Source organism: Dipodomys ordii, unplaced genomic scaffold, assembly GCF_000151885.1.
Source record: "Dipodomys ordii isolate 6190 unplaced genomic scaffold, Dord_2.0 Scaffold47, whole genome shotgun sequence".
NCBI lineage: Eukaryota > Metazoa > Chordata > Mammalia > Rodentia > Heteromyidae > Dipodomys > Dipodomys ordii.
This window is the reverse complement of record NW_012267263.1, coordinates 7,902,557-7,929,867: the sequence shown is the minus strand read 5'-3', so window position 1 is coordinate 7,929,867 and position 27,311 is coordinate 7,902,557. Positions and strand designations below refer to the sequence as shown.

Genomic DNA, 27,311 nt, shown 5'->3' with positions numbered 1-27,311 from the left:
CCCAAACTTGAAGACACTACTTTAGTTTATTAAAAAATAAAAGAAACCGTCACATTGCCATACTATATTATCTGTGACCTTTCTCACATTACAAACTTATCACAGATCTTGTAAACCCAGTTACACAAGGTGTAGTTGAGATTGGGCAAGAGGATTGAGAACTCCACAAGTATTCAAGTAGAAACTCCTGACCCTGGGCTGTGTGTGATTTTCAACCCTTAGCAGTATATAATCCTTACCTGTGGAAGACCTGTTACCTCTTAAGCCATGTCTTTCTCTTTCCTCTACTGTTCCAGTCTCCCACTCTACTGTGTCATCCACAGTATGGTGCTATGGCTTCTATCAGGTAAAACTGAAACAAAGGCTCTTCCAGGAGGTACTCTCATCTGCCCACCACCTTTCCCCAGCACCTGCTCTCCTGTCTCCCATGTCCCTCTGCTTCTCTTGGAGCCAGTCAGTTAGGATTTCATGGCCACAGTGCTTCTGTGAAAATGACCCCTGACCCCCTCACGGCATCGCCGTGTTCAATGGTCCATTCGCCAATCACATCTTGCCTGAACTACTTTTGTCAAAGTTTCTATTGTCCTCTTCCTCTTGAATACTGTTGATGTTTGGTTTGTGGGTGGACCTTCCACTGTGTTCAGTCTCCTACTGTTCATCTATCTTGTCTAGGTTCCTCAATTCTCAAATATTGCTATGGTTCAAAGTTGAGTTCTCAGATGCTTATTTTCTCTCTACTGTTTCTGGACTTGTTCCCTGAATGATTTTCTTGGACTAATGCTCATTTTAAATTTATTTTTTTTTCAGAACTTCAAAATATTGTACAGGGAGTGACAATTTAACAGGTCCCTCTACGTCCATCATGTCCATCTTGTTCACAGTCAATCCTACCATCATTTTTCCTTGTCGCATCTGCTCTCTCCCATCCCTACACTCATTTCTCATTTCCTATTTTCGTTCTCACATTTGTACATTGAACATTTAGGTTATATTAGTCTCCTGCTACTTGTTACATTCACACACACACACACACACACACACACACACACACACACACACACACACACACACACACTGCTTGCCCCCTTACAATCTCATTTCAGCTTTTGGTATTTATTTTGTTAAAACTGTTACTGTTCAAAAGCTTTACTCATTCATATATCTACTATGCTTTGCTTACTAAATCATGCTCCTATAAGTGTATACTTTTATGTAGAATTATAAAGGAGGCAGACCTATATTTTTAAAAGCTAGCAATATATGTCAGAGTATTAATTTACATCTCCCATTCTGTCTTTTCCTATAAATTCCAGTCTCATACATACCCTTGCCTAGACAATATTTCCACTCGGACATATAGCAAGCAAAAGTACACACCCAATACTAAACACCCGATTTTCTACCCTTCAAAACTAGTACTTCCCCAAATATTCTCTGCTAAGTTAAAATTTACGTCTTTTACCTGAGTGCTCAGTCAAAAACATTGGGAAATAGCTCTTTTCTTCTCACACACTGACTTATTCACCTTCATTTTCTATTTAAATGATGAACTATTTGATTGTATAACTCCATTCCATGAAATTCTACCCAGCAATGGCATGTTAGTTACAGGCATGGGAAGCGTTATTATTGAACAATACTTATAATGAATGACCAACAAAATGAAGGCACATTTTGGGGTCTTCACATTGTCTGTGAAATAATGAACATCATTACTTCAGTTTGAGAGGCTAAATCACTGGATGCTTGTTTAATTGTTGGGACATGTTCCTACATGTTTCTTCAATGATACTTATAATACTCCTTTATACCTAGGCCTTTCTCAAGGTGGTGAACAATGAACAGAGATAATATCCTCACCCTCTACAGAAAGTGGATAGATCCTTATATTCTGTTCTTTCCTCCTCTAATACAGCATGTCTACATGTGCCCATGTCTTTCATGAGCCCTTTGTGTCACCTCCATTGTACCAGAGGCTACAGAAAATGGACACAAACCCACACAAAATCCTGGCTGATGCTTTCATTATGAGTAATAAAGTCTTTTGTCTCAGACCCAGGAGACTCATGTCTGTCTCCTGTACCCTTGAAGCAACAAAAGGCTGGGTCACTGGCTTGCATGCTTTCTAGTCTGCACAGTGGTTACAGAAAATTGTATCACCAAAGTGCAACAGTGTCTGAAATTCCAGCTCATCAATCCCTGTTGATTCATTTAGTGCATTATCTTTTAGACAACCACTGAACTTACAGAATTCCGGGGAACTTCCATAGGATTACAGGGATTATAGAAATTAACTAGAAACTTATTGTACTCTATGTTTTCCTTCAAAATAAAAGTATATTGAAAGAAGCTAAATATTTTTCTCTCTCCTGTTAACATTTTATTTAATGTATAATATATTAAAGCAGGAGTTAAAAATCCTGTGCCACCCATACTTTCTGATGGGGAGATACAGGACCTAGAGTTTATAGCTGGGTAAATGGAGGCCCTCAGACACTACTACAACAAGCAAACTCAGAAGATCGGATCTAATTATCCTGATTCCAAAACCTGTACTTCGTATTCTTCATTTAGCTTTCCCTAACTTTGAATATAACTTTCAAGCATGAAAAATAGCTTATACATGTATATATAGAGATATATAGAGATATGTGTGTGTGTGTGTATGGGTTTTTTGGTTGTTGTTGTTGTTTGGTCAGTTGTGGGGCTTAAACTCTGGGTCTGGGTACTGTCCCTGAGCTCTTCAGCACAAGGCAAGTGTTCTACCACTTTGGCCACAGCACCACTACTGGTTTTCTGGTAGCTTATTGGAAATAAGAGTCTCATAGACTTTCCTGTCTGGGCTGGCTTTGAACCACAATACTCAGATCTCAGCCTCCTGAGTAGCTAGGATTACAGGCATGAGCCACCAATACCCGGCAAAAAATAGCTTATATTTTATAAACTAACGTTACTAATCATATTGAAAATATGTACTGAAAATTAGTAAAATATCTTTTTTTTAAAAAAATCAGTCCTGGGGCCTGAACTCTGGGCCTGGGCACTGTCCCTCAGCTCTTCAGCTCAAGGCTAGCACTCTACCACTTGAGACACAGTACCACTCCTGGCCTTTTCTGCTTATGTGGTGCTGAGGAATCAAACCCAGGGCCTCATGCATACAAGACAAGCACTCTACCACTGAACTACCTTCCTAGCCCTAAAACATCTTCTTTATTCAGTCAATATTCTATAAGCAGATCTACATTCTGATAACATATTAAGGTGTTACTCAAATTATCCACATGATTTAGGCAATGATTAAATTCTCAAGACACATTACAATGTAAAATACTAAACCATCTTTGATGATAGTGCCAATTAACTAGCATCAGGTTGGAAGAACTTATCATTTAAGGACTTCTGAAGTAAGGGGCATGAAACAGAACTTAAGTCTTAATTAATAAATATTGTTTCATGCTGCAAAATGTTGCTAGTCAACACTGAGATAAATATAGAAATTTATTTTTATTAGTTGAATTAAAAACCAAAAGAACAAGGGTATTTATCACATAAGAAGTATTAAATATAAATATAATTTATATGTGTTCAAAGTGAGTATATAGACCGTTAGCATAAGTAACTAACATTTTCCTTATATTTCAAGAAAAAAATATATAAAACTTATGAGTGTAACAATGATACTTGGTACTAATTAGCCTGTATATAGCCATATACATAGTGTTAGATATTTTTGAAATGTGTTCTTTTTTGCCTATGCTATGTTTGTTTTGATTAGAAAAATATAATTTTATGCCTGATAAACTTAATAGTGAAAAAAGTCTGAAAGCCAGGCTCCAATGGCTCATGCCTATAATCCTAGTTACTCAGGAGACTGAGATTTGATGATATTAAAGCCAGCCCAAGCAGAAAAGTCTGAGAGACTTTTATCTTCAATTAAGTAAAAATGAGCCAGAGTAGAGCTGTGGCTCAAATGGTAGAGCACTATCCTTGAGCAAAAAATACCAGATAGTGCCTAGCCCCTGAGTTTAAATGTCAGGACCAGCACACACACACACACACACACACACACACACACACACACACCCACACACACACACCTCTGAGCTATGGTAGTCCTATCTTGAATTCCACCATTCTCTGATGTCACTCTACTTGTGACTACAAAGGTCTTGCCTTTGTAGGTGTTTGAGACACACTTAAGTAGAAGATCATGGATGCTATGTTCCTCTCCCAATGACCTAGTTCCTAGTCACACTAGGCTGACCTGATTCTATTTTTGTCTTTGGTTCTCAGATCTGATAGCCTCCATTATAGAAGGATGGAAAGCAGTCCCTCAGCCTGGAAGCATAGCATACCCTGACAGGATTCACTGAGGGAAGTGAGGAAGAGAAAGCAGGTCTGAAAGAAAAGGCCAATCAATCACTTTGCCTGGCCTTTCTTGACAAATAGTCTGCCCTTGGATTCACCCTATAACTTTGCCTCAGGCAAAGAGTAAAAGGGGTAATTTGAAGGTCTTGTTAAGAAAAAAGTCTTATAGCTACTAAAGACAAAAGATGAAGTCAAGGAAGTGTAGCACCACTCATCAACCTGGAAGACTCCACAGTGTCCTCTGAGTTTAAGGTAGGGATTCAAATCCACATGGGAGATTCAAACAAAAACTCAGTGCATGTTAACTCTAACATAGCATTTGGTCAAAAACAGGTTACACATGCAACAGAGGGCCCATAAGATTACAATGGAGGTGGAAAGTTCCTACCACCTAGGATATGCAGTCCCAGCAGTTACAACATCATAGCTCAAGGCAACGTTCGTGTGTTTATGGTACTGCTGGTATAAACAAACCTGCTGTGCTGCCAGACACATAAAAAGAGAGCTCATACCATGTCCAGCACATGACACTTGATAACAATAATAAACAATTCTATTACTCATGCATTTGTAGTTTTCTTTCCTTCCTTTCCTTCCCTTTTCTTTTGTGTGTGTGTGTGTGTGTGTGTGTGTGTGTGTGTGTGTGTTATTGGGACTTCAATTCAGGGCCTGAGCTCTGTCCCTTAGTTTTTGTAATCAAGGTTGTTACTTTGCCATTTGAGCTACTCCTGCTTTTAGCTTTTTCCTGGTTAACTAGACATAAGAGTCTCTTGGATTTGTCTTCCTGGATTAGCTTCAAGTTGTGGTCCTCAGAGCTCATCCTCCTAAGTAGTTAGGATTACAGACATTAGCTATCAGTCTCTGCCTGTTATTCACTTCTTTTCTTTCTTTCTTTCTTTCTTTCTTTCTTTCTTTCTTTCTTTCTTTCTTTCTTTCTTTCTTTCTTTCTTTTTTGTCAGTCATGGGGCTTGAACTCTGGGTCTGGGCTCTGTCCTTCAGCTCTTCAGCTCAAGGCTAGTGTTCTACCACTTGAGCCACAGCACAATTTCCAGTTTTCTGGTGTTTAACTAGAGATAAGAGTCTCATGGATTTTCCTGCCAAGCTGGCTTTGAACCATGATCCCCAGATCTCAGCCTCCTGAGTAGCTAGGATTACAGGTGTGAGCCACCAGCAACCAGTTTTTTTTAAGGGTTAATTTTTGTTTGTTTGTTTGTTTGTTTTAAACTGTATTTTTTTGTATTTTCTTTTTGGTACTGAGTATCAAACCCAGGACATTGTACTTGCCAGGCAAGCACTTTGCCACTGAGCTACATCTCAGCCCTCACTTCTTTTCTACACTGTAGGATTCACCATTATTTTAAAGTACATTTCTACTTGTTTTGCTTAAAATGTGAACTGTAAAGATTGCTTGAGCAGGACAGACTACTTATCATAGGAGGCAACCATTTCTGTAGGTTTTCACCATTAGGGAACTTAGAGTAGGACAAAATGGAAAAGGGAAAGATCATGACATTCATAGGCCTAGGACAATGTGAGTGTTGTGTCTCAGTTTAACAATAGCAACGAAAAGCCTTAAGCAGAGGAAGGAAGGAAGGAAGGAAGGAAGGAAGGAAGGAAGGAAGGAAGGAAGGAAAGGAAGAGGGAGGGAAGAGGGAAGGAAGGAGGGAAGGAAGGAAGGAGGGAAGAGGGAAGGAAGAAGAGAATGAAGGAAAGAGGGAGGGAAGGAAGGATGGAAGAAAGGAGGGAAGGGAGGAAGGAGGGAAGGGAGGAAGGAGGAAAAGGAGGGAGGGAAGGAGGGAAAAACTTAAGACTAGTTTAATACTAGTGCCACATAGTGTAGATGCATAGTTGACCATACCAACTCCCTTTGTATAGGTGCACTCTATCATATTCATAACAGCAAAGTATAATGATGTCTTTTCAGCACTAATTCCTGCCATTGGATGATGCATGGCTATACTATTGACTATAACCTGGTAAATATATCTTCTTTAAGTGACTAAGTGGCATGGAATAAGTGAAGAGCTTAGTCTATGTAGCCCATTCTGGGCTCAACTTGTGTCAGCAGAAAATGGATTTTCCCTGAAGGAGGTAAATCGAATCTCCAACTTGGAGGGTTATTCTGAGGATGGAATGAGATAATGCATGTAGGAAAGCCCTGCTCTGAGTGCATGATATACCACACTGCTAGCTCTCAAGAAGGGAACCGTCTTTATAAGGGTGATTTTTTGTTTACAAAAACAGTAACAGATGTAATATAGGTCAAGGTCTTCCAGTGCATCCTTTTACATAGTGTGCTCTTCCTGTTGGAAGACTGAATGAAGGAGGGCTGAACAGTCTTGTATACCTGACTAGAAAGAGGAGAACAGTGATATACATTACAATAATGGACACTCCCTATAGCCTAGGGTCTCTAGCAGACACTTCTTTCCTGCTTAAAACCAACCTGGTCTGCCTTTTACTTGGAATCATTCCTTTACCTCAGTTTCAGTGTTCTCTTTCCTAAAGGAGATAATAGATGTCACAGAATTGTTCCCAGGGTTTAAATGAGTTAAATGAAAAATATTCCAATCTGGATAAAGTTCTAAGAAAGCATTCTGTGGCTATTCAAAAAATATCACTTGATTTTTCTTCTTTCTTTCTTTTTTGTTCTGGTCTGCTTTCTCTCCTCCTTAGGCTGGAGGCTAGGTCAGGAACCAATCCTTGTTCTTTTTTTTCTTTCCTTCTTTCTTTCTTTCTTCCTTCCTTCCTTTCTTTCTTCCTTTCTTTTTCTTTCTTTCTTTCTTTCTCTCTCTCTTTCTCTCTCTCTTTCTTTCTTTCTTTTTTTTTCTTTCTTTCTTTCTTTCTTTCTTTCTTTCTTTCTTTCTTTCTTCCTTCCTTCCTTCCTTCCTTCTTTCCTTTCTTTCTTTCTCTTCAATATGTGTTTTCACTCCCCCAGCAAGCACGCCCAGCTTCATGATTTCACATACCAGGCTGAGGACTGCTTTCTCAATTTCAAGCTCTTCATATCTACCCATTCAGCATTTCCACATGCAGGGCTCACAGACAGGACTCACCCAGGAGATCAATAACTGAACTACTAACTTCCTTTCCTCTGTCTGCTCCACACACAAATTCCCCATCTATCCCTCCTGTTCCTTAGACCACAGCCCCTGGCATTGCCGGTGCCTCATCCTTTCTCACATCCATATCTGACCTTATAGGATATTTACACTTCCACCTCCAAATGACCTCTAGGTTCTCCACTTTTCACACACTCTCCTCCCACCACCAGGGTCTGCCTGATGCCTGCCCTGGTCTCTACCATAGTCTCTCATTTCTTTCCTTTCCTTCTATCTGTTCTTAACACATAGTCCAGCATGATCCATTTACAAAGTATGTCACAACACATCAGGCTTCTGTACAAAACTTTCCAATAGCTTCCTTTTTGGTTGGAGAAAAGTCCAGCCAATTAGAACATACCTGCTCTGTCTTATCTAATGTAGTGTTCCAGAATCTTCTTCATCTAGTCCCCCTGTTGCTACCTACCATCTGCTCTCCTCTCCCATTACCCTAGCCAAGAAAATGCCTTAGAATATACCATTTCTCTGCACTCTTCAGCATGGCTAAGTCCTCCACACATACAAGTCCTCACTCAAATGTCATTTTTCTCATTATTCTCTTATTTGACAATCAATGTAAAATTGGAACCCATCCTCTGCCATCTCTAGTCTTGATATCCTGTCCTTTATTTCATAGCATTTTGCATTCTGTACCATAATCCATATGGCATTTCTTATTAAGTTTCTTATATAGAGTTTGCCACTTTGCTAAGAATATGAGTTCTGTGGAAACAATAATCTTTTTATGTTCTTGTCATAAATTTAAAAATAAGTGCATGACACATAATAGAAGGCCAATAAATATTTACTAAATGAATATCCACCAAATATAATATCCCTAGAGTTAGCATATTGATCAACTTGAAAAGCACACTACTGCTTCCCAATAGTAAGCCCAATTCACCCATTCCTCCTCTAACCCAGGGGTGTGTACCACGTCACTCAACTCCTGTCAAATAGAAGTTTTCAGTGCACAGCCAGCATTTAACAAGTACACTTATTAGGTCAGAGAGCAAGGCAAATGACAAGGATTAGCAAGTGCAGTGCATGAATTTCCAATGGCAAGCCTAGCACACTTAGCTGAGTTTCCTTAAATAACAATTCCTATGTGCAGGCCAAGTGACTAAATTGGACTCTCATAACACCCAGGACAATCCAATGACATGAACTCAGAGCGGAAGTATCATTTTCCCTACTGTCATGACTACTAAAGCCTAAACTGATCTGCGCCACTTTGCGTCCTGTCAACGGAATTCTTTAGGATAGTTTGAGTGACCTTCTTTCCTTCTGGGAAAGAGTATTTTCTGGGAAAAAGAGCTCCACTCACCAGGATGAAGACAGTGAAGAATATGACAACAATGGCAGCCGTAATGAACAGCTTCTTCCGAGGAAACACAGTGGCAGGAAGGAGAAACACTAGGGAGAAACAGATGGCACCCCGGAGTCCTCCATAGGCAATGATGAACTGGTCTTTGAAGGTCAAGGGAATGGTCCGGAACCAGTTAATAACCTGAGTCAGGACAAAGACACCTACAAGACAAACACAAAATAAAATAAGACTATGTAAGGCCAGAATATCAACATGTGAAGAGTTCTGCTCTGTGCCTCTTAAACAGGGAAAAATGTTTCATGATAGACACTAAAGCTTCTCCCCTTATTAACACTGCTAGGTCTTACAATCTTGACAATTATTGTTCTGGAATAACAAAGTTTCATCTATTGGAATTATCGACCCTAAGTGAAACAGTTTGATTTACACCAAAGGTCTGCAGAAACCAAGGAAGAAAGGAATGCTTTTGAAAGGATGAGAAAAGGAGGAGAGGAAGAAGATGGAGGAGATAAGGAAGGATAACAAATGGAAAAGGAGAGAGGAGAAGGGAAAGGAAAGAGAGTAGAAAAATAATAGGAGGAAGATGGAAAGGAGAAGCAGAAAAGAAAGAAAACATAAAGAGGATGAAGAAGCCACTGCAGCAAAACGAAAGGATCAGAAAGAAGAAAACTTAATTGTGTTAGGATGACTCAATGATCATTAAGTAACAAATGCTCCTTACCCAGTGCTCTCCAGATGAGACAGAAAGCCAAAGTGAAACAGACAAAGGCCCAGTTCCATTCATGGTTCTTCCCCACAGTGGACACACCCATGAAGATGAAGATCAAGGTCTCACTGACACTGCTCAGCATCTTCATGAAGTACTTGATGGTTGTGTAGGACTTCTGAGATACATTTTCTTCCACATATTTATTCATAGTCATGGCACAAGCTGTGATTCTGAAAGGGAAGATAGAGCTTCTACTTAAACATGACAGTGGCCCTAATCTGAATAGCAGACTTAGATCCTAAAGCCTAAATTATCGCTCCTCCCTTCCAGCTATACCCCTCCTACAACATAACTGACTGCACTTTATAAATTCATGTGATCTGTAGATCAAAATATATGTGTAGGTCTTCCTTCATGCCATGGCTTGGACCACCCTGCCTCATCCAGATCTCTAGCCCCTCGTCTTTAGAGTTTGTTCTCCTATATCCAGATCCATGGTCTCAATATCAGCTATATTTATAGAACCTAAATAAAGCAAGTCCAAAATAAAATTGAAATCTGCTATTTTCCTAAAAAACCAATCTTGTCTTCTCTCTATACTAAGTTATTTTCTTACTTAAAAATCCCAAATTACTGCGTAAAACAGTAAACTCAAAACTAGAGTGTTACATCTCCTCAGTAGGCTCCTCTCCATATAACTGGGTGTCAATCATTTCAGTTCTTCATGTCAAGTGTCTCTTGGACCTACTCATTTTTAAATATTTGGTCCCAGTTCCTTAGTTCATTGTCTCTATTATATATATTTTAATGAATTCACAATATATAAGTAGCCTCCAAAAATCTTTGCTTGTCTTCTCTAGCATTTATTTATAAAAATTCTGGAACTCCAGAATGTTTTATTTCTACTCTCACAATCACTATTCTGATGAGGAACCTTTTCACACCTGGAGAAAAATAAGCACACCTTCAATAACTTGGACATTGTAAGATCTTCGTACCATTCCTTCAGTGGATAACAGTTTTACATGCTGCTCTCTCTCTACCTGGCACACACCACCTGCTCTCACTCTTTAATATCTTTTTCTTCTCTGGGATAAAAGGTTCTTCTCTGTCAGGTATGTCATGCCCAAATGCCACTCACTAAGGGAAGTTTAGATGACAATTCACTAGTTCCCAACTGAAGAGGTATGCCTCCTATAAAGAATAAAAAGAACTTCATTATCAGCAGGTGACACTGGAGGAAGGAATTTAAGTGAGTGACTCCACCTTCCGCTGAGTGATAATCAAGCCATTAAACAAGAGCCAGCCATGGCTGATCTGTGATGTTTCCCACATTCCCCCATCTCTAGAACTGTAATGACACAACATGCACCCCACTCCCCCACAACCATCCCATACTCTCCATATGGTCCCTTCCTCTTCCCTGAGATTTCTGCTGTCTTAATGAAACCTTCCTACTGTACAGAGAGTGGACAGGAAGATCCATGCAAACAATGTCCTATGTGTTAAGACCTAAAAGGTAACCAGACACAATCTTTATTGCAAGGAACATACTTATCTCTCATATAGAAAATATGTATATTTATTTCTGTGCCACCTGTGAAAACGAAACAGACTCCACCAATGCGGGAGAAATATAGACATGCTAGCACAATCACAGAACAAGGAGGTGTTTCTTTTATATTTATATGAGTGATGAACACATGATTTATGTGGTTTCTGAGAGAACCAGTGGCCTTATTAAGTGGGCCAATAAAACTGAACAGCCATAAACATGTGGTAAATCCTTTGAATCGCTGAGGGCTTATGCAATACTAGTGCCTGTTACAGCCCCTTTGCTATATGGGCTTAGAACTGTGTGAACACTTTGTATGGATTACATCTCTTAAACCAGTCTATGATGCAAGTTCAACTATCGTTCTAATCATTACAAATTGGAGAACAAAGGCAGACAGAGGTACAGTTACTCAAGTTTACACAGCTAGTAAACAGTAATGCCAGGTGTTAATCCAGAATGGGATTCAAAGCCAGCAGTGTTGTAGACCTCACCCTCCTTTGTTTGCACTTCTCAGTGAGCCCAGTGGTCGCTAGTAGAAAAGGAGACTTCCTCTCCCTGCCAGCTAGACTCATCCATGCTCAAGTACAAGCCTGTCAGTATTTGTTTCTTGTGGCTGCTAAAAGAAATAGCACAAGTGTAGGAGCTTCAAACTTCAATTAATCATCTTGGATAACCAGAAGTTAGAAGTACCAAGTGATTTTCAGTAGGCTAAAACCAAGGTATCTACAGGTTGGGTCCCTTCTGGAAGCTCTCAGGAGAATTTGTTCCTCACCTGTTCTAGTTTCTAAAGATGGTTAACATTCCTTGGCATGGAGTCCATATCACCCAACTCTGCTGGGAACACATCTCCTCCTCCCTCTCTTAAGAATCATGGAATCACATGAAGTCCATCTGGATAATCCAGTGCAATCTCTTCTCTTAAGAGCCTCATTAAGCCAGGCAATATGGTCCATGCCTGTAACATTAGCTACTCAGGAAGCTGAACTCTGAGGGTCTCAGCTTAAAGCCAGACCATTAGGAAAGTCCATGAGACTCATGTCCACTTAACCACTACAACACCAGAAGTGGAGTTGTGGCTCAAGTGTTAGTGTGTCAGCCTTGAGTGAAAAAGCTAAAGGACGATGTCTAGGCCTTGAGTACAAGCCCCAATTCTGGAAACCTCCTCCAAAAAAATAAAAAGGCTGATATAATCTCAGCTGAAAAGTGATTTTTGCCCAATAAGATAAGATATTAATAGGTTCTGTGAATTAGTATGTAGACATCTTTACTGGATCCTAGATAAATACACTTCAGAAAAAAATTTTATCATTCAAAACAGGACTTTTTTATAATACAAAATAATCAGAGTTAAACACTATATTAGATCAGTTACTAATCTGAGCTATAAGACGTTTTATTAATGAAAGATGTGCATACCAACAAAAACTAAGGAGACTTTGTTAAGTGTTGAGTATAGAAAATTTGTAACAAACACAATTTGTAATGTCCATATTAATTCCTGAAATTCAGTGCAAAGGTACTTTAAAAGGTTTATATTAGGAAATATTTAAACCTATAGACAAATATGGAGAATAATGAGAACCAATGGACAAATTAGCCAGCTTTTTTCCAGTTGGTTCTTCATACTAGCCCCTTTCTAATCATACCCTCCCATACACACTCACTCACTCTGAATCTCTCTTCATGTGCTTCTCTTTCTCTTAATGTCTCTCACTTGCCCTGTCTTCATTTTTCAATCTCTCCCTTCTCTTTCATCTTCCAGATTTGTAAAATGAGTTTTAAAGACCTGGAGAATAATTATTTTGTAAATGTGCTAAACATTTCCCTCTGCAAAAGTTCAGATTGTTCATTGGGACCATTCAAGCAAAAAAAAATCTCCTATACACTTCATGATCAATTAAACAAATTTATCCCTTCAGAAATGACTGAAGACATAGGAAGACATAGGTAGGAATAATACATTAATTTTATGTGAATGTTCAGTCACTTTCCATTGTTTTGTATGGTAAATGTGACATGGGGAAAGATGCCAATGCTAGCCAGACACTCAAATGTCTGTGACATGCTACCCATATCACTTCATGGAGAGGAACACCCTGGTAGCCAGGGATACCACAGACCCAGCACACAAGAATCACCCCACTCAGGAAAAGCATTTGCTGTGCATTTACAGCACCATGCATGGTAGAGACTGGGGACAACTAATCCAATGTTTGCATTCTGGTCTATCATGTAAATTTGGTTCACGTGGTCACTCACGCAAAGGCTGGAGATATTCCCACTGCAAAAATTTTTGTTGTATACTATAAGCAAAGGTCAAACCACTTCATCTCCAACACTGTCGTAAGAATAGGAAATGATTTAATCTCTTTCTACAGGGAGGTATAGGCAAACCAGTGCCCCAACAACAAAGAACAATATACATTTCTCAGTTCCCCTTTGGAACCTTACTTCTAGAGCTTAGAGTATTCACCATCACAGTAAATTTTTCCAGAAGAATCACAGGGTGCTTCTAGAGCTCAGACATTTCTATAATGTTGTAGGCTGACTCTCCTCAGCTTTCCAGGAGTAATGTCATGTCACAGCACATCATAAAGGCACTACAAGCTAAGACAAATGAAATGTCATCCTACATCCCATGAGCATGGAATTTGAAGCCTTCGGTTTCTAATCCTTACTATATAACAACAACATAATAATGTCTGCACCAGTATAACTGCCTATACAGCCTTTTTATATTTTAGAAAATTCCAGTTAAATTTCCCTATTCTAAAGTGCCTTTCAAAATAAAACTACTGGCCTCTAATATTCCTAGTATGGTCTTACATTTGTTAGCTGGTGTCACTGATCCATTTTTCTCCTTTCCATGCAAGTTTTTCTTTCATAAAGTCCATGTGAGTTTATAAGATTATGAATGGAATATTAATAGCAACCAACCATTTCTGAGCATCTACTCTGGCCAAATTCTGTGTCAAGATCTAAGACAATGAAAACAGGTGAGACACAATTCCAGCCTTGAAGAGTGTGTAATCTAAGGGAAGAAATGGTCAGGAAGAGCTGTTATCACCCAACACTACAGGTGGTAGTGATGAGGAATGGAAGGAAGTTCAGAGAAAGGAACTGCTACTTCTGCCACAAAAGTGGGGACATCTGTACGAAATCATCCTCAATAAGAAGGGTCTACTAAGCAAGAACAAGAAGAGGGAAGTGCCCCTCAGACCCATTAGGGATCTGGTTCTGGTCTTTCAGTAGATACCAAGACCTATGGATGCATAGTCTTCATATATGAGTCAGCCCATTCTCCTTCTGACTTTAAACCATACTATCCAATACAATGCAACTAGCTGCATCTTGAGTTTCATAGGGAATTAGGACAAGAATATTTTATACAAAAATATTTATACAAGAATATTTTATACAAAAATATTTGTCCAGATATGTTTGATTTGTAGTTCCTTGAATCTATAGGATAAATTATAGCTCTGATTATATAATAACTTATTACCTTGCTCTTTTTACATGTCCTCCAAATCCAAGCAGAAATGTCAATAAGAAAAACAAAAGTATCTTCCCATACGTAGCATAGTGTCTACATATCATTTTGATTCTGCAAGGAAGTACTGCTAATAGGAATGGCCATATGATATGAACAGATTTGTCATTTAGGAAGAGAATTCTGAAGGACATGTGGAGGACAGATTTGGAAGGAAATAAAATCTGGAAGATAAAGATAATTTGTTTTTTGCAATACTTTCTGACATTGTTTTTGAAAATCTCTTTTAGCACCTGGTACATATAACATATCAAAACATGCCCATGTTTTGACAGGTGTTGGGTTACCTTCTGTGGAACCATGTGGAGGTCAGGCATGTATAGAATTCACTGGATCATTCTGCTTTGTTATTATCATGCCCTCCTTTAACATAAATGTATAGTGATTATCACCAATTTAGAGATGGTAAGGCAAAAGCACTGTAATTAGTGGCTTTTGTACTCACCAGTAATTGAGGTTTCCTGTATCCCCGTATCATTCAAAATACAGCATAGACAAAAATCAAGCCAGCTAATACTAGTTCCGCAGACTCTTCAGAGGAGAAAAACAACAGACTTTCTATTTTGATAATCTGTTATTTGACTACCTTCCAAAGACGAAATTTCAACAGATAGTTTTTTAAATAGTACTCCATTAGACCATTCAGTGAAACCAGCTTTCTCCAGATATTCATTTCCCTTCTATCAGACTGAATACTTTGGGAGTGTAAGGTCTAGCATTTATGTCTGCTCAGCATGGTTCTATGCCTATCATTGCTACCAAATTCATATTCAATTGGTTTTGGTTTTTTATCCAGAATGCTAAGGATGTGACCTTTAGAGACAAAGGGACCAGGCAGCAATGTTGAAGGTGAGTAGTCAAGCAAGAATTCTGGTTATGAAGAATATATTATATATGTTCATACATTCTTTCTATGTGTACAGGCATATGGTGAAGAAGTTGTGCTCATTATTTCAGGTTATAGATACTTTTTAAAAGAAAGAATAGTGATTTTTCTGATTTCTTTTTCCTCATTAGTGTTAGGAGACTCTTCCTGGAATCTGGACTGCTTGCAGTGAGTTTGGCTGATAGAATGCTGCAAAATTCATTTGCCCGCATTCCCAATATGCCTATGTTTTTAAAGAGTATGGACAAAATTGCAGGAAAATTTAAATACAAATAATAGTTATAACTTTTCAATTAAAACTTTGCAAGATACAAAGACATTCCTAGTGCCAAGCATTTGCAACCACAAATACCAATGACAAAGTTTTCTCTGTATTAATTAAAGCCAGGGTCTTTTGGTGACTAAGGGTATACCGCATATTCTCAGAATAAAGTAGTCATTCATGTGAAGTAAATTAATTATTCCAGGGCATGAATTCACTATATAGAGAACTGCTTCTTCCAGGAAACCTGACAACCAAGAGAAAGTGAGTTTGACATATGAGAAAATGCAAGTAAAAGTGTTTTCAAAAGAGGACCCAAGCATAAAAATGGGGGAAAAACTTCTTTAAAATATCAAAAGTGGGGGCTGGGAAGGTGGCTCAGTGGTAGAGTGCTTGCCTTGCATTCATGAGGCCCTGGGTTTGATTCTTCTGCCCCACATAAGCAGAAAAAGCCAGAAGTGGCGCTGTGGCTCAACTGGTAGTGTGCTTGCCTTGAACTGAAAAGCTGAGGGACAGTGCTCAGGACCAGAGTTCAGGCCCCGTGACCGACAAAAGAAAAGAAAATCAAAAGTGAAATAAGAAAATTCAAAAAATTACAAACACTAGTTTATTCATGTAGAGATATCCATGTCATAAAACCTACATCTTTTTTTTTATCCTTTCGAAATGGTTTCAATTCAGCTAACGTTTATCTATCACTTTTTGGTACCTAAAGCAGTCACAATTTTGTGCAGAGGAATCACCCAAGAATCACAACTCACTGCCAAACAGCACAGGACCCATGGAGTCTGCTGACTGCAGCTGGGGAGTATTGAGAAAGGCTTGAGAGAAGTGGGAAGACTTGGAGAACTTCAAACTCTTGGTATATCTTGGGACCTAGACATGAGAGACCACCATGCAACATCACTGTACCAAATACACACACATCATCATCATCATTATAATAATAATTATTATTATTTCAGGGTTCTCCCTGGGTCCTGGGAACATCAACATGAGATGTTGCTTTCTGGATGCTCTAAGCAACTAGCATGTATATTAAAGCAGTGTGGTCTCTGGACCACATAATTACCGGAATTCACTGAAGAAATGTAAATGCCGGGTCTAGGCCCTATCCAAGACCTTGAAAATCAGAATCACTGATTCAGGCCTACCATTTCTAAGTGATTCCTACATCAATGTTTGAGAAAAACAAGTGGGATTTATACAGTGTGCTCTATGGAAGAAAAAGAAAAAGTGCTAAAATCATAATCAGTTTACTTAAATTTTATTGAAGGGTGAACACAAGGGCTAATATGGGATAGAAGGATAATTGTGTTTGCAAATTTTATTTTCTTATCTTTAAATAGTTGTATAGAAGGAGTTCATTTCAAAATATCATTTTTGTGATCATTGTCACTCCTTTCACCATTCCCCCCCATCTTTTCCAACCTCACCTCTCCCTCCAAATTTCCCATTTCAGTTTTCACATAAATATTCATATTATATCTGCATTCTCACAACATTACTCTATCCATTGGTGTGCCATCACCCCATGAACTCTACCTTCTTGATATCACAATTTACAGCTTCTTGGGATTCATTTTGTTAAACTGTAACTTAATTGGTCACAGAAGTTATACAATTCAAATCCTCCCCTGTATATACTATACTTTCATTGATATGGATGTGCATATTTGCATATGACTCTGTATATGTGTGCATATATACATATAATTTAGATCTAACTTCTGTATATGAGTGAAAACATGCATCCTTTGTCTCTCTGAACCTACTTACTTCACTTAATATTTTCCCAGGTCTACCCATTTGCCTGCAAAGGACATAATAGCAGATGAAACCACTATGAAAGGAAACTTGGAGATGCCTCAAAACAATAACAGCAACATAGGACTGGATGTTTTATTTGTTTGTTTTGTTCTTGTTTTGTGCTGGTCCTGTGGCTTGAACTCAGGGTCTTGGTGTTTTCCCTGAAGGCTAATATTCTACCACTGGAGCCACAACTCTACTACCCACTTTTGCTTGTTAATTGGAGACAAAGAATCTCAAGGACTTTCATTGTCCTCTGATCTCAGCCTCCTGAGCATCTAGGATTACAGGTATGAACAACCACAGTCTGGTAACTACTGGGTTTTCAATGTTACTTTGCCAATATTTTTCCTTCCTGAGTTTCTACCCATGTTCTTTCTCCCTGCTACCAGGAGCAATTCCTCTGCAGAGGAGGATCTCTCAGGCCTGCAGAGTCAGCCAGCTTAGGGCTAGGCTTGAACTTGAACTCAGCTTCCACTATCAATCCCAATCTGCACTGTGTGTTTGTCAAGGAAAGATTGATCATCTGAAGTGAGATATGGTGGAATTATAATGGAAATGCATGCCTTGAAGCCTCAATGGTAAACAGAAGAGCATTCTTGGCAGAAGAAGAAGTATAATCAAAGGCTCTGAGGTAAATTGCTCTGATGCTTCCAAGAAATTGAACTGCAGTGTGGTCTTTGACTTCTTTTGTTGTATAGACAGCTGTCCATATCAAGAATTTATTTACATAATCCAATGAACATCTTTTTAAAACTTAAAACAGCATGATTTTAGTTCCCCTCATTAATACCACCTCTCTACTGTTTGAGCCAGGTTCCTCACTAAAAGGATACCATCTGACTCAAGTTATTTCAAACAGCTGGAGATTAACTTTGATGGCACACACGAAAGGCAGACTCCAGGACACTTGGACACATCCCTCATCCCAGTTAGAATGGCTATAATCAAGAAATCTAGTAACAACAGATGCTGAAGGGGTGTGGCCAAAAGGGAACCCTACTGCATTGTTGGTGAGAGTGTAAACTTGTTCAACCACTTTGGAAAGCAGTATGGAGGTTCCTAAAAAGAATACACATAGAGCTCCCCTATGACTCAGCAATCCCACTTTTGGGCATTTACCCAAATGATCACAAACAAGGTCAAACAAAAGCTACCACCACAACCATGTTTATCTCAGCATTATTTACCATAACTAAGATATGGAACCAACCCAGATGCCCCTCAGTAGATGAATGGATCAATAAAATGTGGTTTATATATACACAATGGAATTCTATGCCTCCATCAGAAAGAATGACATTGCCCCATTTGTAAGGAAATGGAAAAGACTTGGAAAAAATTACATTAAGTGAAGTAAGCCAGGCCCAAAGAAACATAGGTCCCATGGTTTCCCTTGTTTGCAATGACTAGTACATGTCTAGGACAAGCAGAGAAGGTCAAAGGTTATGTACATACGACCACATTAGATAATGTTAAGCAAAATGTACCCCAAGACAGGGATACAAGTTTTTTTTTCGTGCTAGTGTTTTTAATGTACTTACAATGAACTATGTAATTCTTTTGTTTCTTTTGTATGTTCTTCCCCACAGTATAACCCCTGTTCTCACTGGATTTGATGCCGGTGTTCTGCACCTTGTATATGCATTTTTGTAACTTGGGAAGGGGAAGGGATATTGGGGAATGCTTAAATGGGGATTCAGGCTGACCCATTGTGATGACGACATGTACAGGACACTATGTTGAAAACAAACTTTACAATGTCAGGGGGAGTGGGGTGGGAGGAGTTGGGGAGGTGGGGAGTGAAGTGATGGTAGGGGGAAAACAAAGGAAAAGGTAACCATGCTCACTACGAAATGTAGCCATTACCCTACTCAGGTAACTGTAACCCCTCTATACAACATTTTTTACAATAAATATATCTAATAAAAAAATACATTAAAAAAATCAGAAAGTCAGAGCCTGTGTTTGAATGAGGTAAGGAAACACTAAGAAGGAAAGAAGAAGCACATTAAACAACAACATCTTGAGAAGAAACCAGCAGAGGAGGTGTGATCTCACCCAGGTTATTTCCTCCCTATGTAGAGCATGGTTGAGAAGTAAAGTTAGGGTTGTTACATTAAGGGGAGGAAGGAATAAACTCTCTTTCAGGTGTCGAATAGGTCACTGGAAGAGCAAGCCTTGATTCTTTGGATTAGTCAGGTGTCTACTGATTAAAAAAAAATAAAACAGAAACAAACAACTTAAAAATGTTGCCTCATGGTATCAGAGGTTTCAGTCAATAGCCACTTGGTCCTGTTGCCTTGAAGCTGTGGTAGCCCAGTACATCATAGCAGGAGCACATGACACAGAAGCTGCTTACCTTACATCAGCAGGGAAGAAAGGACAGGGCTTCCAGTATCTCTTTCAAGGTTATGCCTACAATGACTTAACTTCCTTCTGCTAAACTCTTCAAAGTTCTATCACCTCCCCAAAGTACCAAAGGTTGGCAAATAAGCCTTGAGCCATGGGCTTTCAGAAGATATTGAAAATCTAAACTCTAACATTCTTATCCGAATTCCCTGCCCTACCTTGTCCTGAAGGGGCTAGGAAGTTAAACCATGGGTCTGAATGTGACATTCTCATAAGTACAAGCAGGGTGGTAGCTGCACACTTCAGTGTCAGTTTTGGGGGAAAATATTCTTTAAAAAATGAAAGACAATTATTTTAGCAGTAGTACAAAAATTTACAGTATCATAAATGCTAAAACTAAATTGTTTTAGTTTACATTTTGGCCTATATGTTGCCAGAAGTAACCCCTCTCTGTCAATCTATCTATCTATCTATCTATCTATCTATCTATCTATCTATCTATCTATCTATCTATCTATCTATACATTAGCAGCATCGGGCTTGACTTCAAGGTTTCATACCTAAAAATGCTCTTTCACTTGGGTCATAACTCTACTGTTCTTCTGCTTTATTTTTCAAGTAAGAACTTGCTTTTTCCCAGGACTGGCTTCAGACCATGGTTCTCCAACCCTTAGCCTACCCACAGCTGGGAGTAGATGTAAAATACCCAGCTTGTTTTATAATTGAATGAAGCCTTACTAAGTTTTTCCTGGGATGACTTTGAACCAAAGTCCTCCCTATCTCTACTTTTTGAATAGCTGAGATTACAAGCATGAGTCATCGCTTCTAATCAATAGTTCTGAAACATAAGCCTGCATTAGCATCATTTTTAAAAAAAATATTAATGTAAGGAATTCTCAAGAGAATATTCCAAAACAAAGCACAGGCAGCATCATCCTACTATACAAAGTCTTCTTCAAAGAGAACCAGTTCTTAATTTAGGAGAAAACTGTTCAAATTTAATGTCATCTGAATTTATCAGGCAAGGATTATTTTTCCTGTGTGAAGTATTGCTAACTTTCCTCTAAAATCTATTCTATTATCAAGAGTAAAGAAATCAGAGGTTTAATGATACCTAATAGAAGGTAAAATAATATCAATATTCTAATATTTTAGACCAATTTCATCCTGGGAATGCAATGCATTGATTTTACACAAGCTAGTCAAATATGGCATTTATCAAATTTATTATGTATTCTAGGAATGTATTCTAGAAAATTAAATTGCTTGGGTGTCTCTTAAATTAATTTCCATTAGTACAATATATTTAATAAACACATGAAGAGAACCAGAAATATGTTAACAGATGGGAAAAGACTGATTAACTTTAAAAATATACCTTTTAAAATCTTCAACAATAAGTTGTTTAATTTTACTTACATTTTTACGTTTTTATTTTATTTTGATTTTGCTCGCACCAAAATAATCCTAGTATCTTTCAAGACTACTTAGAATAAGACTTCTTAGAATACATAAACTCTAGAGACCTAATACATAATCTCAATTGATAATCTTTAGTTAATCTCTGGGAAAAATACAGATGAATACAAACTAAAAGTGGCTTTAATATGGTTTAAGAAAATGAGGCAAAAATACATTATTTTGAATACTGAATACTTCATGGGTTTACATGTCCACTTTGAGAATATAACCTACAATATGTTGGCCTAGAGAATGTTTTGAAGTATTTTGTCTGTTGCTGTAGGATTCAACCCCACCACCAACAATTTCTCTTCTCATCTAAGTTTTGAAGGTATTTATATTGAAACCCCCAAGGGTTGAGGGTATTATAGCTCAGCAGAGCACTTGCCTAGCATATATGAGGCCAAGGGATGATTTCCCAGCTTCTCTCTTTATCTCTCTGTGTCTGTCTATCTCTCTCTCTCTCTCTCTCTCTCTCTCTCTCTCTCTCTCTCTCACACACACACACACACACACACACACACACACACACACACAGAGAAGCCAAAACCTAAATGTAGCTCTTGGAAAACATTTGTTCCTTTCCCTCAAGATTTCCATTTGATATTTTAATGATTATATGACACTTAAGCAGAATCATCCAACTTCCCTTCAGTTTCTCCTTTATTATTTCCTTTCTAACTTTCCTCATTCACAAAGAAATGTTTTTTTTTTTTATAAAAGCATCATTGAGAGCATGGGATGTCTATCATCCAAGCAGGTTCCTTTGTTGTAGGAGCAAATAAAGAACAATTAATGAAATGAGTGATGTTGAGAAAGGTAACATTTTTATTCAGAAGTGTGCCCCACTGACATACTATGGAAAAAGGAGACAGGCAGGACATTTCTGCAGTCTGTATGGGCAGAAGACAAGTCTGGCTGTTGACTTCTACACTTCTCTCAGAAGACAATGCTAGGCATCCCTTACACAGATGCCAACAAGAACAAGAACTTCAACTGTGGAAAGGAGACACCAGTGCACTCATTGGAGAACTTCAAAAAGTACCTCATTGGGCCAGTTGCAGATGGCTCACGCCTGTAATCCTAGCTACTCAGGAGGCTGAGATCTAAGGATCGTGGTTCAAAGCCAGCCCAGGCAGGAAAGACCATGAGACTCTTATCTCCAATAAACCACTCAGAAAAATGGAGGTGGTGCTATGGCTCAAGTGGTAGAGTGCTAGCCTTGAGCTGAAGAGCTGAGGGACATCGCCCTGGCTCAGAGTTCAAGACCCTCGACCGACAAAAAAAAAAAAGGAAGAGCCAAGTACTTGGGAATCATGCCTGTAATCCTAGCAACTAAGAAGGCTAAAATATGGAGGATCATAGTTCAAAGCCATCCTGGGTAGAAAAGTCTTCAGGACTGTTCTTCCACTCAACTAATACAAAGCTGGACTGGAGATGAGGCTCAAGTGGTAGAGTACTAGAAAGGAACAAGCAAGCTGTGTGAAAGCATGAGGCCTTGAGTTCTAGCCTCTTGATGCTGGCAGAGGAAAAATAGAAGAAGAGAAAAGAGGAAGAATTGCTAGTTTATTTGAAAAAATAATCTACTTCTAAATAATAGGCACACCTTATTTATTACAAAACAAATATCTCATAGATTTAATTTAATTAATCTCTAACATCAGAATTCAGATCACGAATGGCTGACAATATTTTGCTAGACAGTCCTGATTTATGTAAAATTAACTTGTACTTAAATGAATATGTGAAAGGCAATGGTTAAAGATAAAGAATCTACTTAATACTTTTTTCTTGACTATTGATTAGAAATCCCTGTGTCTGAAATGTTGCCTTTAACTTACTGAAAGGCATATTAATGTAGTTTATATGGATATCAAATATAATGTATTTAATCCTTCTCACATTTAATAGTTGATTTACAAGTTCAGATACTTAGACTTTATTTTTGAATCCTGTGCTAATTGAGACTAAGTCATAAGTCAGGATTGTCTTTAAATAGCTTTTTAGAAACACACAAAATTGTGGGACTACTAAGGATGTGTGATTGGCAGAAGTGGTGGCCTTGCCAGCTTTGCTTAATGGAAAAAAATAAGTAAATTCAATACATATACTATAAAATTATGAAAACTGAGGAAAGGGAAGGGTTGGGTTAGAAAGTATGGGTGAGAATGTTGAAAGTGGTGACAGTGATCAGGATGCACTGTATTCATATACTGATCAAGATGCACTGTATTCGTACACTGCTTTGTTGAATGGCAAATCCTTTGTATAACTACTTAAGATAATACAATATACCTAATTAAAAAAGAAAAAGAATCATTCAACTTTCCAAAATATTTCTTAAAAAGCTTTCAGCTACATATTATTTTTCTCTTACAATACCAGTTAGGAAATATTCAAGAAGTAGACACTGTATGCTATAGTATACCATATTGGACTAAAAGATGTCACTTAGAAAAGGACAAGCCAGAGTTTCCCAAAGACTGTGTAAATCCCTACCTCCATCAACCTTTTCTCTCATTTCTAACACATACAAAATCTTCTATCTTCTAAAGTCCACATCACCTGGTGAAGAATTTTCCTGGTTAACTATCTAATTCATAGTTTTAATGAACTTTTGTACTGTTGTCATCAAAACTAGTTGTAGTTGTTCCTTACTAACTAATGGATTCTTCTCTCCCATGCAACAACGTATTTATAACCCTGCTGCTCATACAGTATTAGGTGAGGTCCAGAGATTGTATGTTTCTGACACTTGTTTTCATTTATTTGTGAGATTGAAAGTGATCTCAAGCTTTCTTTCTATACTTTTGGGAGAATATGTGAAATAGTACAAGCATGAGACATGATTTAGGGAAATATATTAGAAAATTATGCTGGATTACGCAATAGGCGTCCTTTCTATATTCAAGAATGGTAGCAATCTCTCAATTACCTGTTAGAAGACTCTATGTAGGTGTCATGAATGTTTGTCACTTTATGTTAGCATCTTCCTCACAGGGCACAAAGATATGTCTGTCTTTGTATTCCACGGAGAATCTTTTAAGACATGGAGGGTATTAGCATCCTAGAGAACATTATTTCCCACTGCTTTCTCTTCACTAACATGTAAATCACTAACATGGCAAATATAAAACCTAACTTTTATGTATTAAATGTAAACCCTAAGACTAGTAAGTCACTAAAATCAAATACAGTGACAACAGGGCATAAACCATAGGGGGAAAAACACAAAAGAAAAAATAAATCACATAATACATTAAAAACAGCAACAACAAAGAAAATCCTCTTGTGTCCAAGTCTTAGAGTTCATTTCATTTAACATCATCTTATATGGTCATATATACATAGCTATTGAGCTATTCTGCTCATATGCTAAGCTTATCCTAGACATATATTTAATTGTTACAAATGAGGGAAACCATGGGAACTATGTGTATTGTATATACCTTGATCTGAATTAGGGACAAGAAAGAGAACAACAAAATGGTGAGACAAATACAATATGTTGGAAATTATCTGTACAACTCAGGGTGGGGGCAGGGTTTGGTGTGAGGGAAAATGGGAGAAAAATGAGGGAGGGCGTAACCTGTTCGACAAAAAAATGAACTCACTATCTTACGTAACTGTAACTCCTCTGTACTTCACCTGGACAATAATTTTTTTTAAAGAATAGTAAGTCAATCTTTCATGAAACAACCAAGACTAAAAAATATTCTGAGATATGTGATCCTAGCTCAACAACAGCATCAATTTTAAAATATTAAAATTACAAATTGATCATGAAGAGATTGGAAGAGAACAAAGATAAGGAAAACATAATGTCATTTGTAAACTAGGAAATAGATAATTAGGACACAACTCTAATAACCTGTATGGGCTCATCCTATACCAGTAGACGAAGATTTCTATGGTTGTCAGTATATTCACGAGTAGAATCTAGGTAAGGCTGATTTAAAATACATTCTGCAACAAGAGGTTCTACTCTCTTGGATTTAAACAACCTGCCCTACACTACTAAAAGTATGTCGAAATTCAGAGGACAATAAATAAGTGCCTTCAGCAATGATCGCAAAGAATCTGACATCCCACAGTTGTATTCAAAGCAACTCCCATTTGTTTTGCTAAGTTATATTAATTTTTTAAGCCTTAAGGAATAAAAGAGAGAGAGAATAACTATTTGCTAATTATGTGGTTATAAGACTTAAGGTAATTGAAACAGAATTGGAAGCTGTTCTATTCCCTCATATTGCTTCTCTTCCAATATCCAACTAGCATATGGTAAATGTTAGTTCTGCCTGGGAAAAGGGCCACTTTTTTCCATGCCAATCTGCAGGTAGACTTCCCTCTCCCCTTGTTTTCCATGCAGACTGCACATGTGCTCCCCCAGAAGTCTCTGTGCAGCACCTGTGTTACACAGGTGACTGGCACACCTGTGGGCAGTTACCTCTCTTTTCTCTGAAGTCACATCCTGGACCACCCCATCACACTTCCTTCACACCATGGGAGGTTCCCAGATTCTAAGGTCAGGTTCACAAGCGCTGTGGCCATTCCTCCTCCTGCCCTCTCCCTACATTAACCCCAATCACACCTGCCATCTCATTCAGGCTGCCAATATGCTCTCCCCTCAATGAATTATTTTCTGCATGATTTCCTTTCTGCAAACCTTATGGTAAATACTAAAATATGTCAGTGTCTCAAAAAAAAAACATAAAAAGAGCTGTGTGTGTGTGTGTGTGTGTGTATGTGTGTGTGTGTGATTTCCAAACTCCTAGTCATCATGATACAAACATGAAAATGGACTGATGATGTCATTTTTCATATTATACATAGTTCAGGATATCTAATGTCTAGTCATATTAACAGCCAATCAGCTAAAATTACAAACGAAATATTCTACAATATTTTTCCTACTAATTCTTAAAATTTTGCTGCATATATTAATTTTAGAACAGAGTTCAATTTGGGCTAGGCATATTCCAAGTACATGAAACTCACCTGTGGCCACCATGTTGGGGAAAAAAAATGTCACAGTCCACTATTTTTGTCTCTCCCCTCAAAGAACCAAGTGAATGCTAGGATTCACCAATTGACCCATTCAAACCATAAAAACAAATGCAAATGATTTTGTGACTTATATGGATGACTCTGGGCTAAGGTTTATCCTTTCAAATTTCCCCATTTTCTACTCTGACCCTACTGACTAAGCAATATGACACCAAAGATCATACAACTTTTTGTTTGTTTTTGTTGTTTTTACTTTTTCCTGAAAGTGTCCAAAGACTAAGAGCAATGCTTTATTACCTCTTGTGTGTCTTATTTCCTGCTTCATAAAAAATACTTCTCTAGCCTCTGTTTGGCATCTGTATTTAGGTGGGCAGGCCAGCTTTTACAAGGCTCAGCCTTGCACACACATATCTATCAACGAAGGTCTACACCATTGTTAAAAATAAAACTCTTATCTTCCAAAGTAACACAAGATAGATGATCCAGTGAAAAGTTGGGGGGACATACCGGCAGAGTCGGGTTTTAGCCTTGGTCTCCTCCTCTGACTTTTTCCATCCAACTCTCTACCTGAAACTTCCCTAATCTCTCTCCTACCCTCCAAAACTGGTGCACATCAACATATAAGGTTTCATCAATCATCTAAACCCTGTGTGGAGATGGAGTTTCAGGACTCTAAGCCATCGTTCTTTCCATCTTGCTGCCTTACCAATAAGTCATATTCCTAGCCCCAACAACTTGTTCTCAATTCACTGGTCCCTTTGAATGGTAAGTATATCAACTTGAGTTCAATGCCACGCTGCCATATGGCAAATAATGGTAAGCCTCTCTAGTTTTGTCAAAGTTTAAAGGAAATGATAATTCCACAAAGAAAAGCATATAGAATAGGAATTCTATTCTCAAACTTCAACCAGGACT

The 27,311-nt window shown here is 38.2% G+C and overlaps 1 protein-coding gene across 1 annotated transcript in view; it reads right to left on the bottom strand.

The window, feature by feature from the left end:
• Slc9a2 (solute carrier family 9, subfamily A (NHE2, cation proton antiporter 2), member 2) overlaps window positions 1-27,311 on the bottom strand; it is a 111,046-nt gene that overhangs the window by 30,326 nt on the left and 53,409 nt on the right. Inside the window, exons 4-5 of the mRNA XM_013019740.1 lie at window positions 9,521-9,738; window positions 8,797-8,999 (exon numbers count right to left, since the gene is read on the bottom strand). Of these exons, the coding sequence (XP_012875194.1) occupies window positions 8,797-8,999; window positions 9,521-9,738 (421 nt within the window). The remainder of the gene's footprint in view (window positions 1-8,796; window positions 9,000-9,520; window positions 9,739-27,311) is intronic.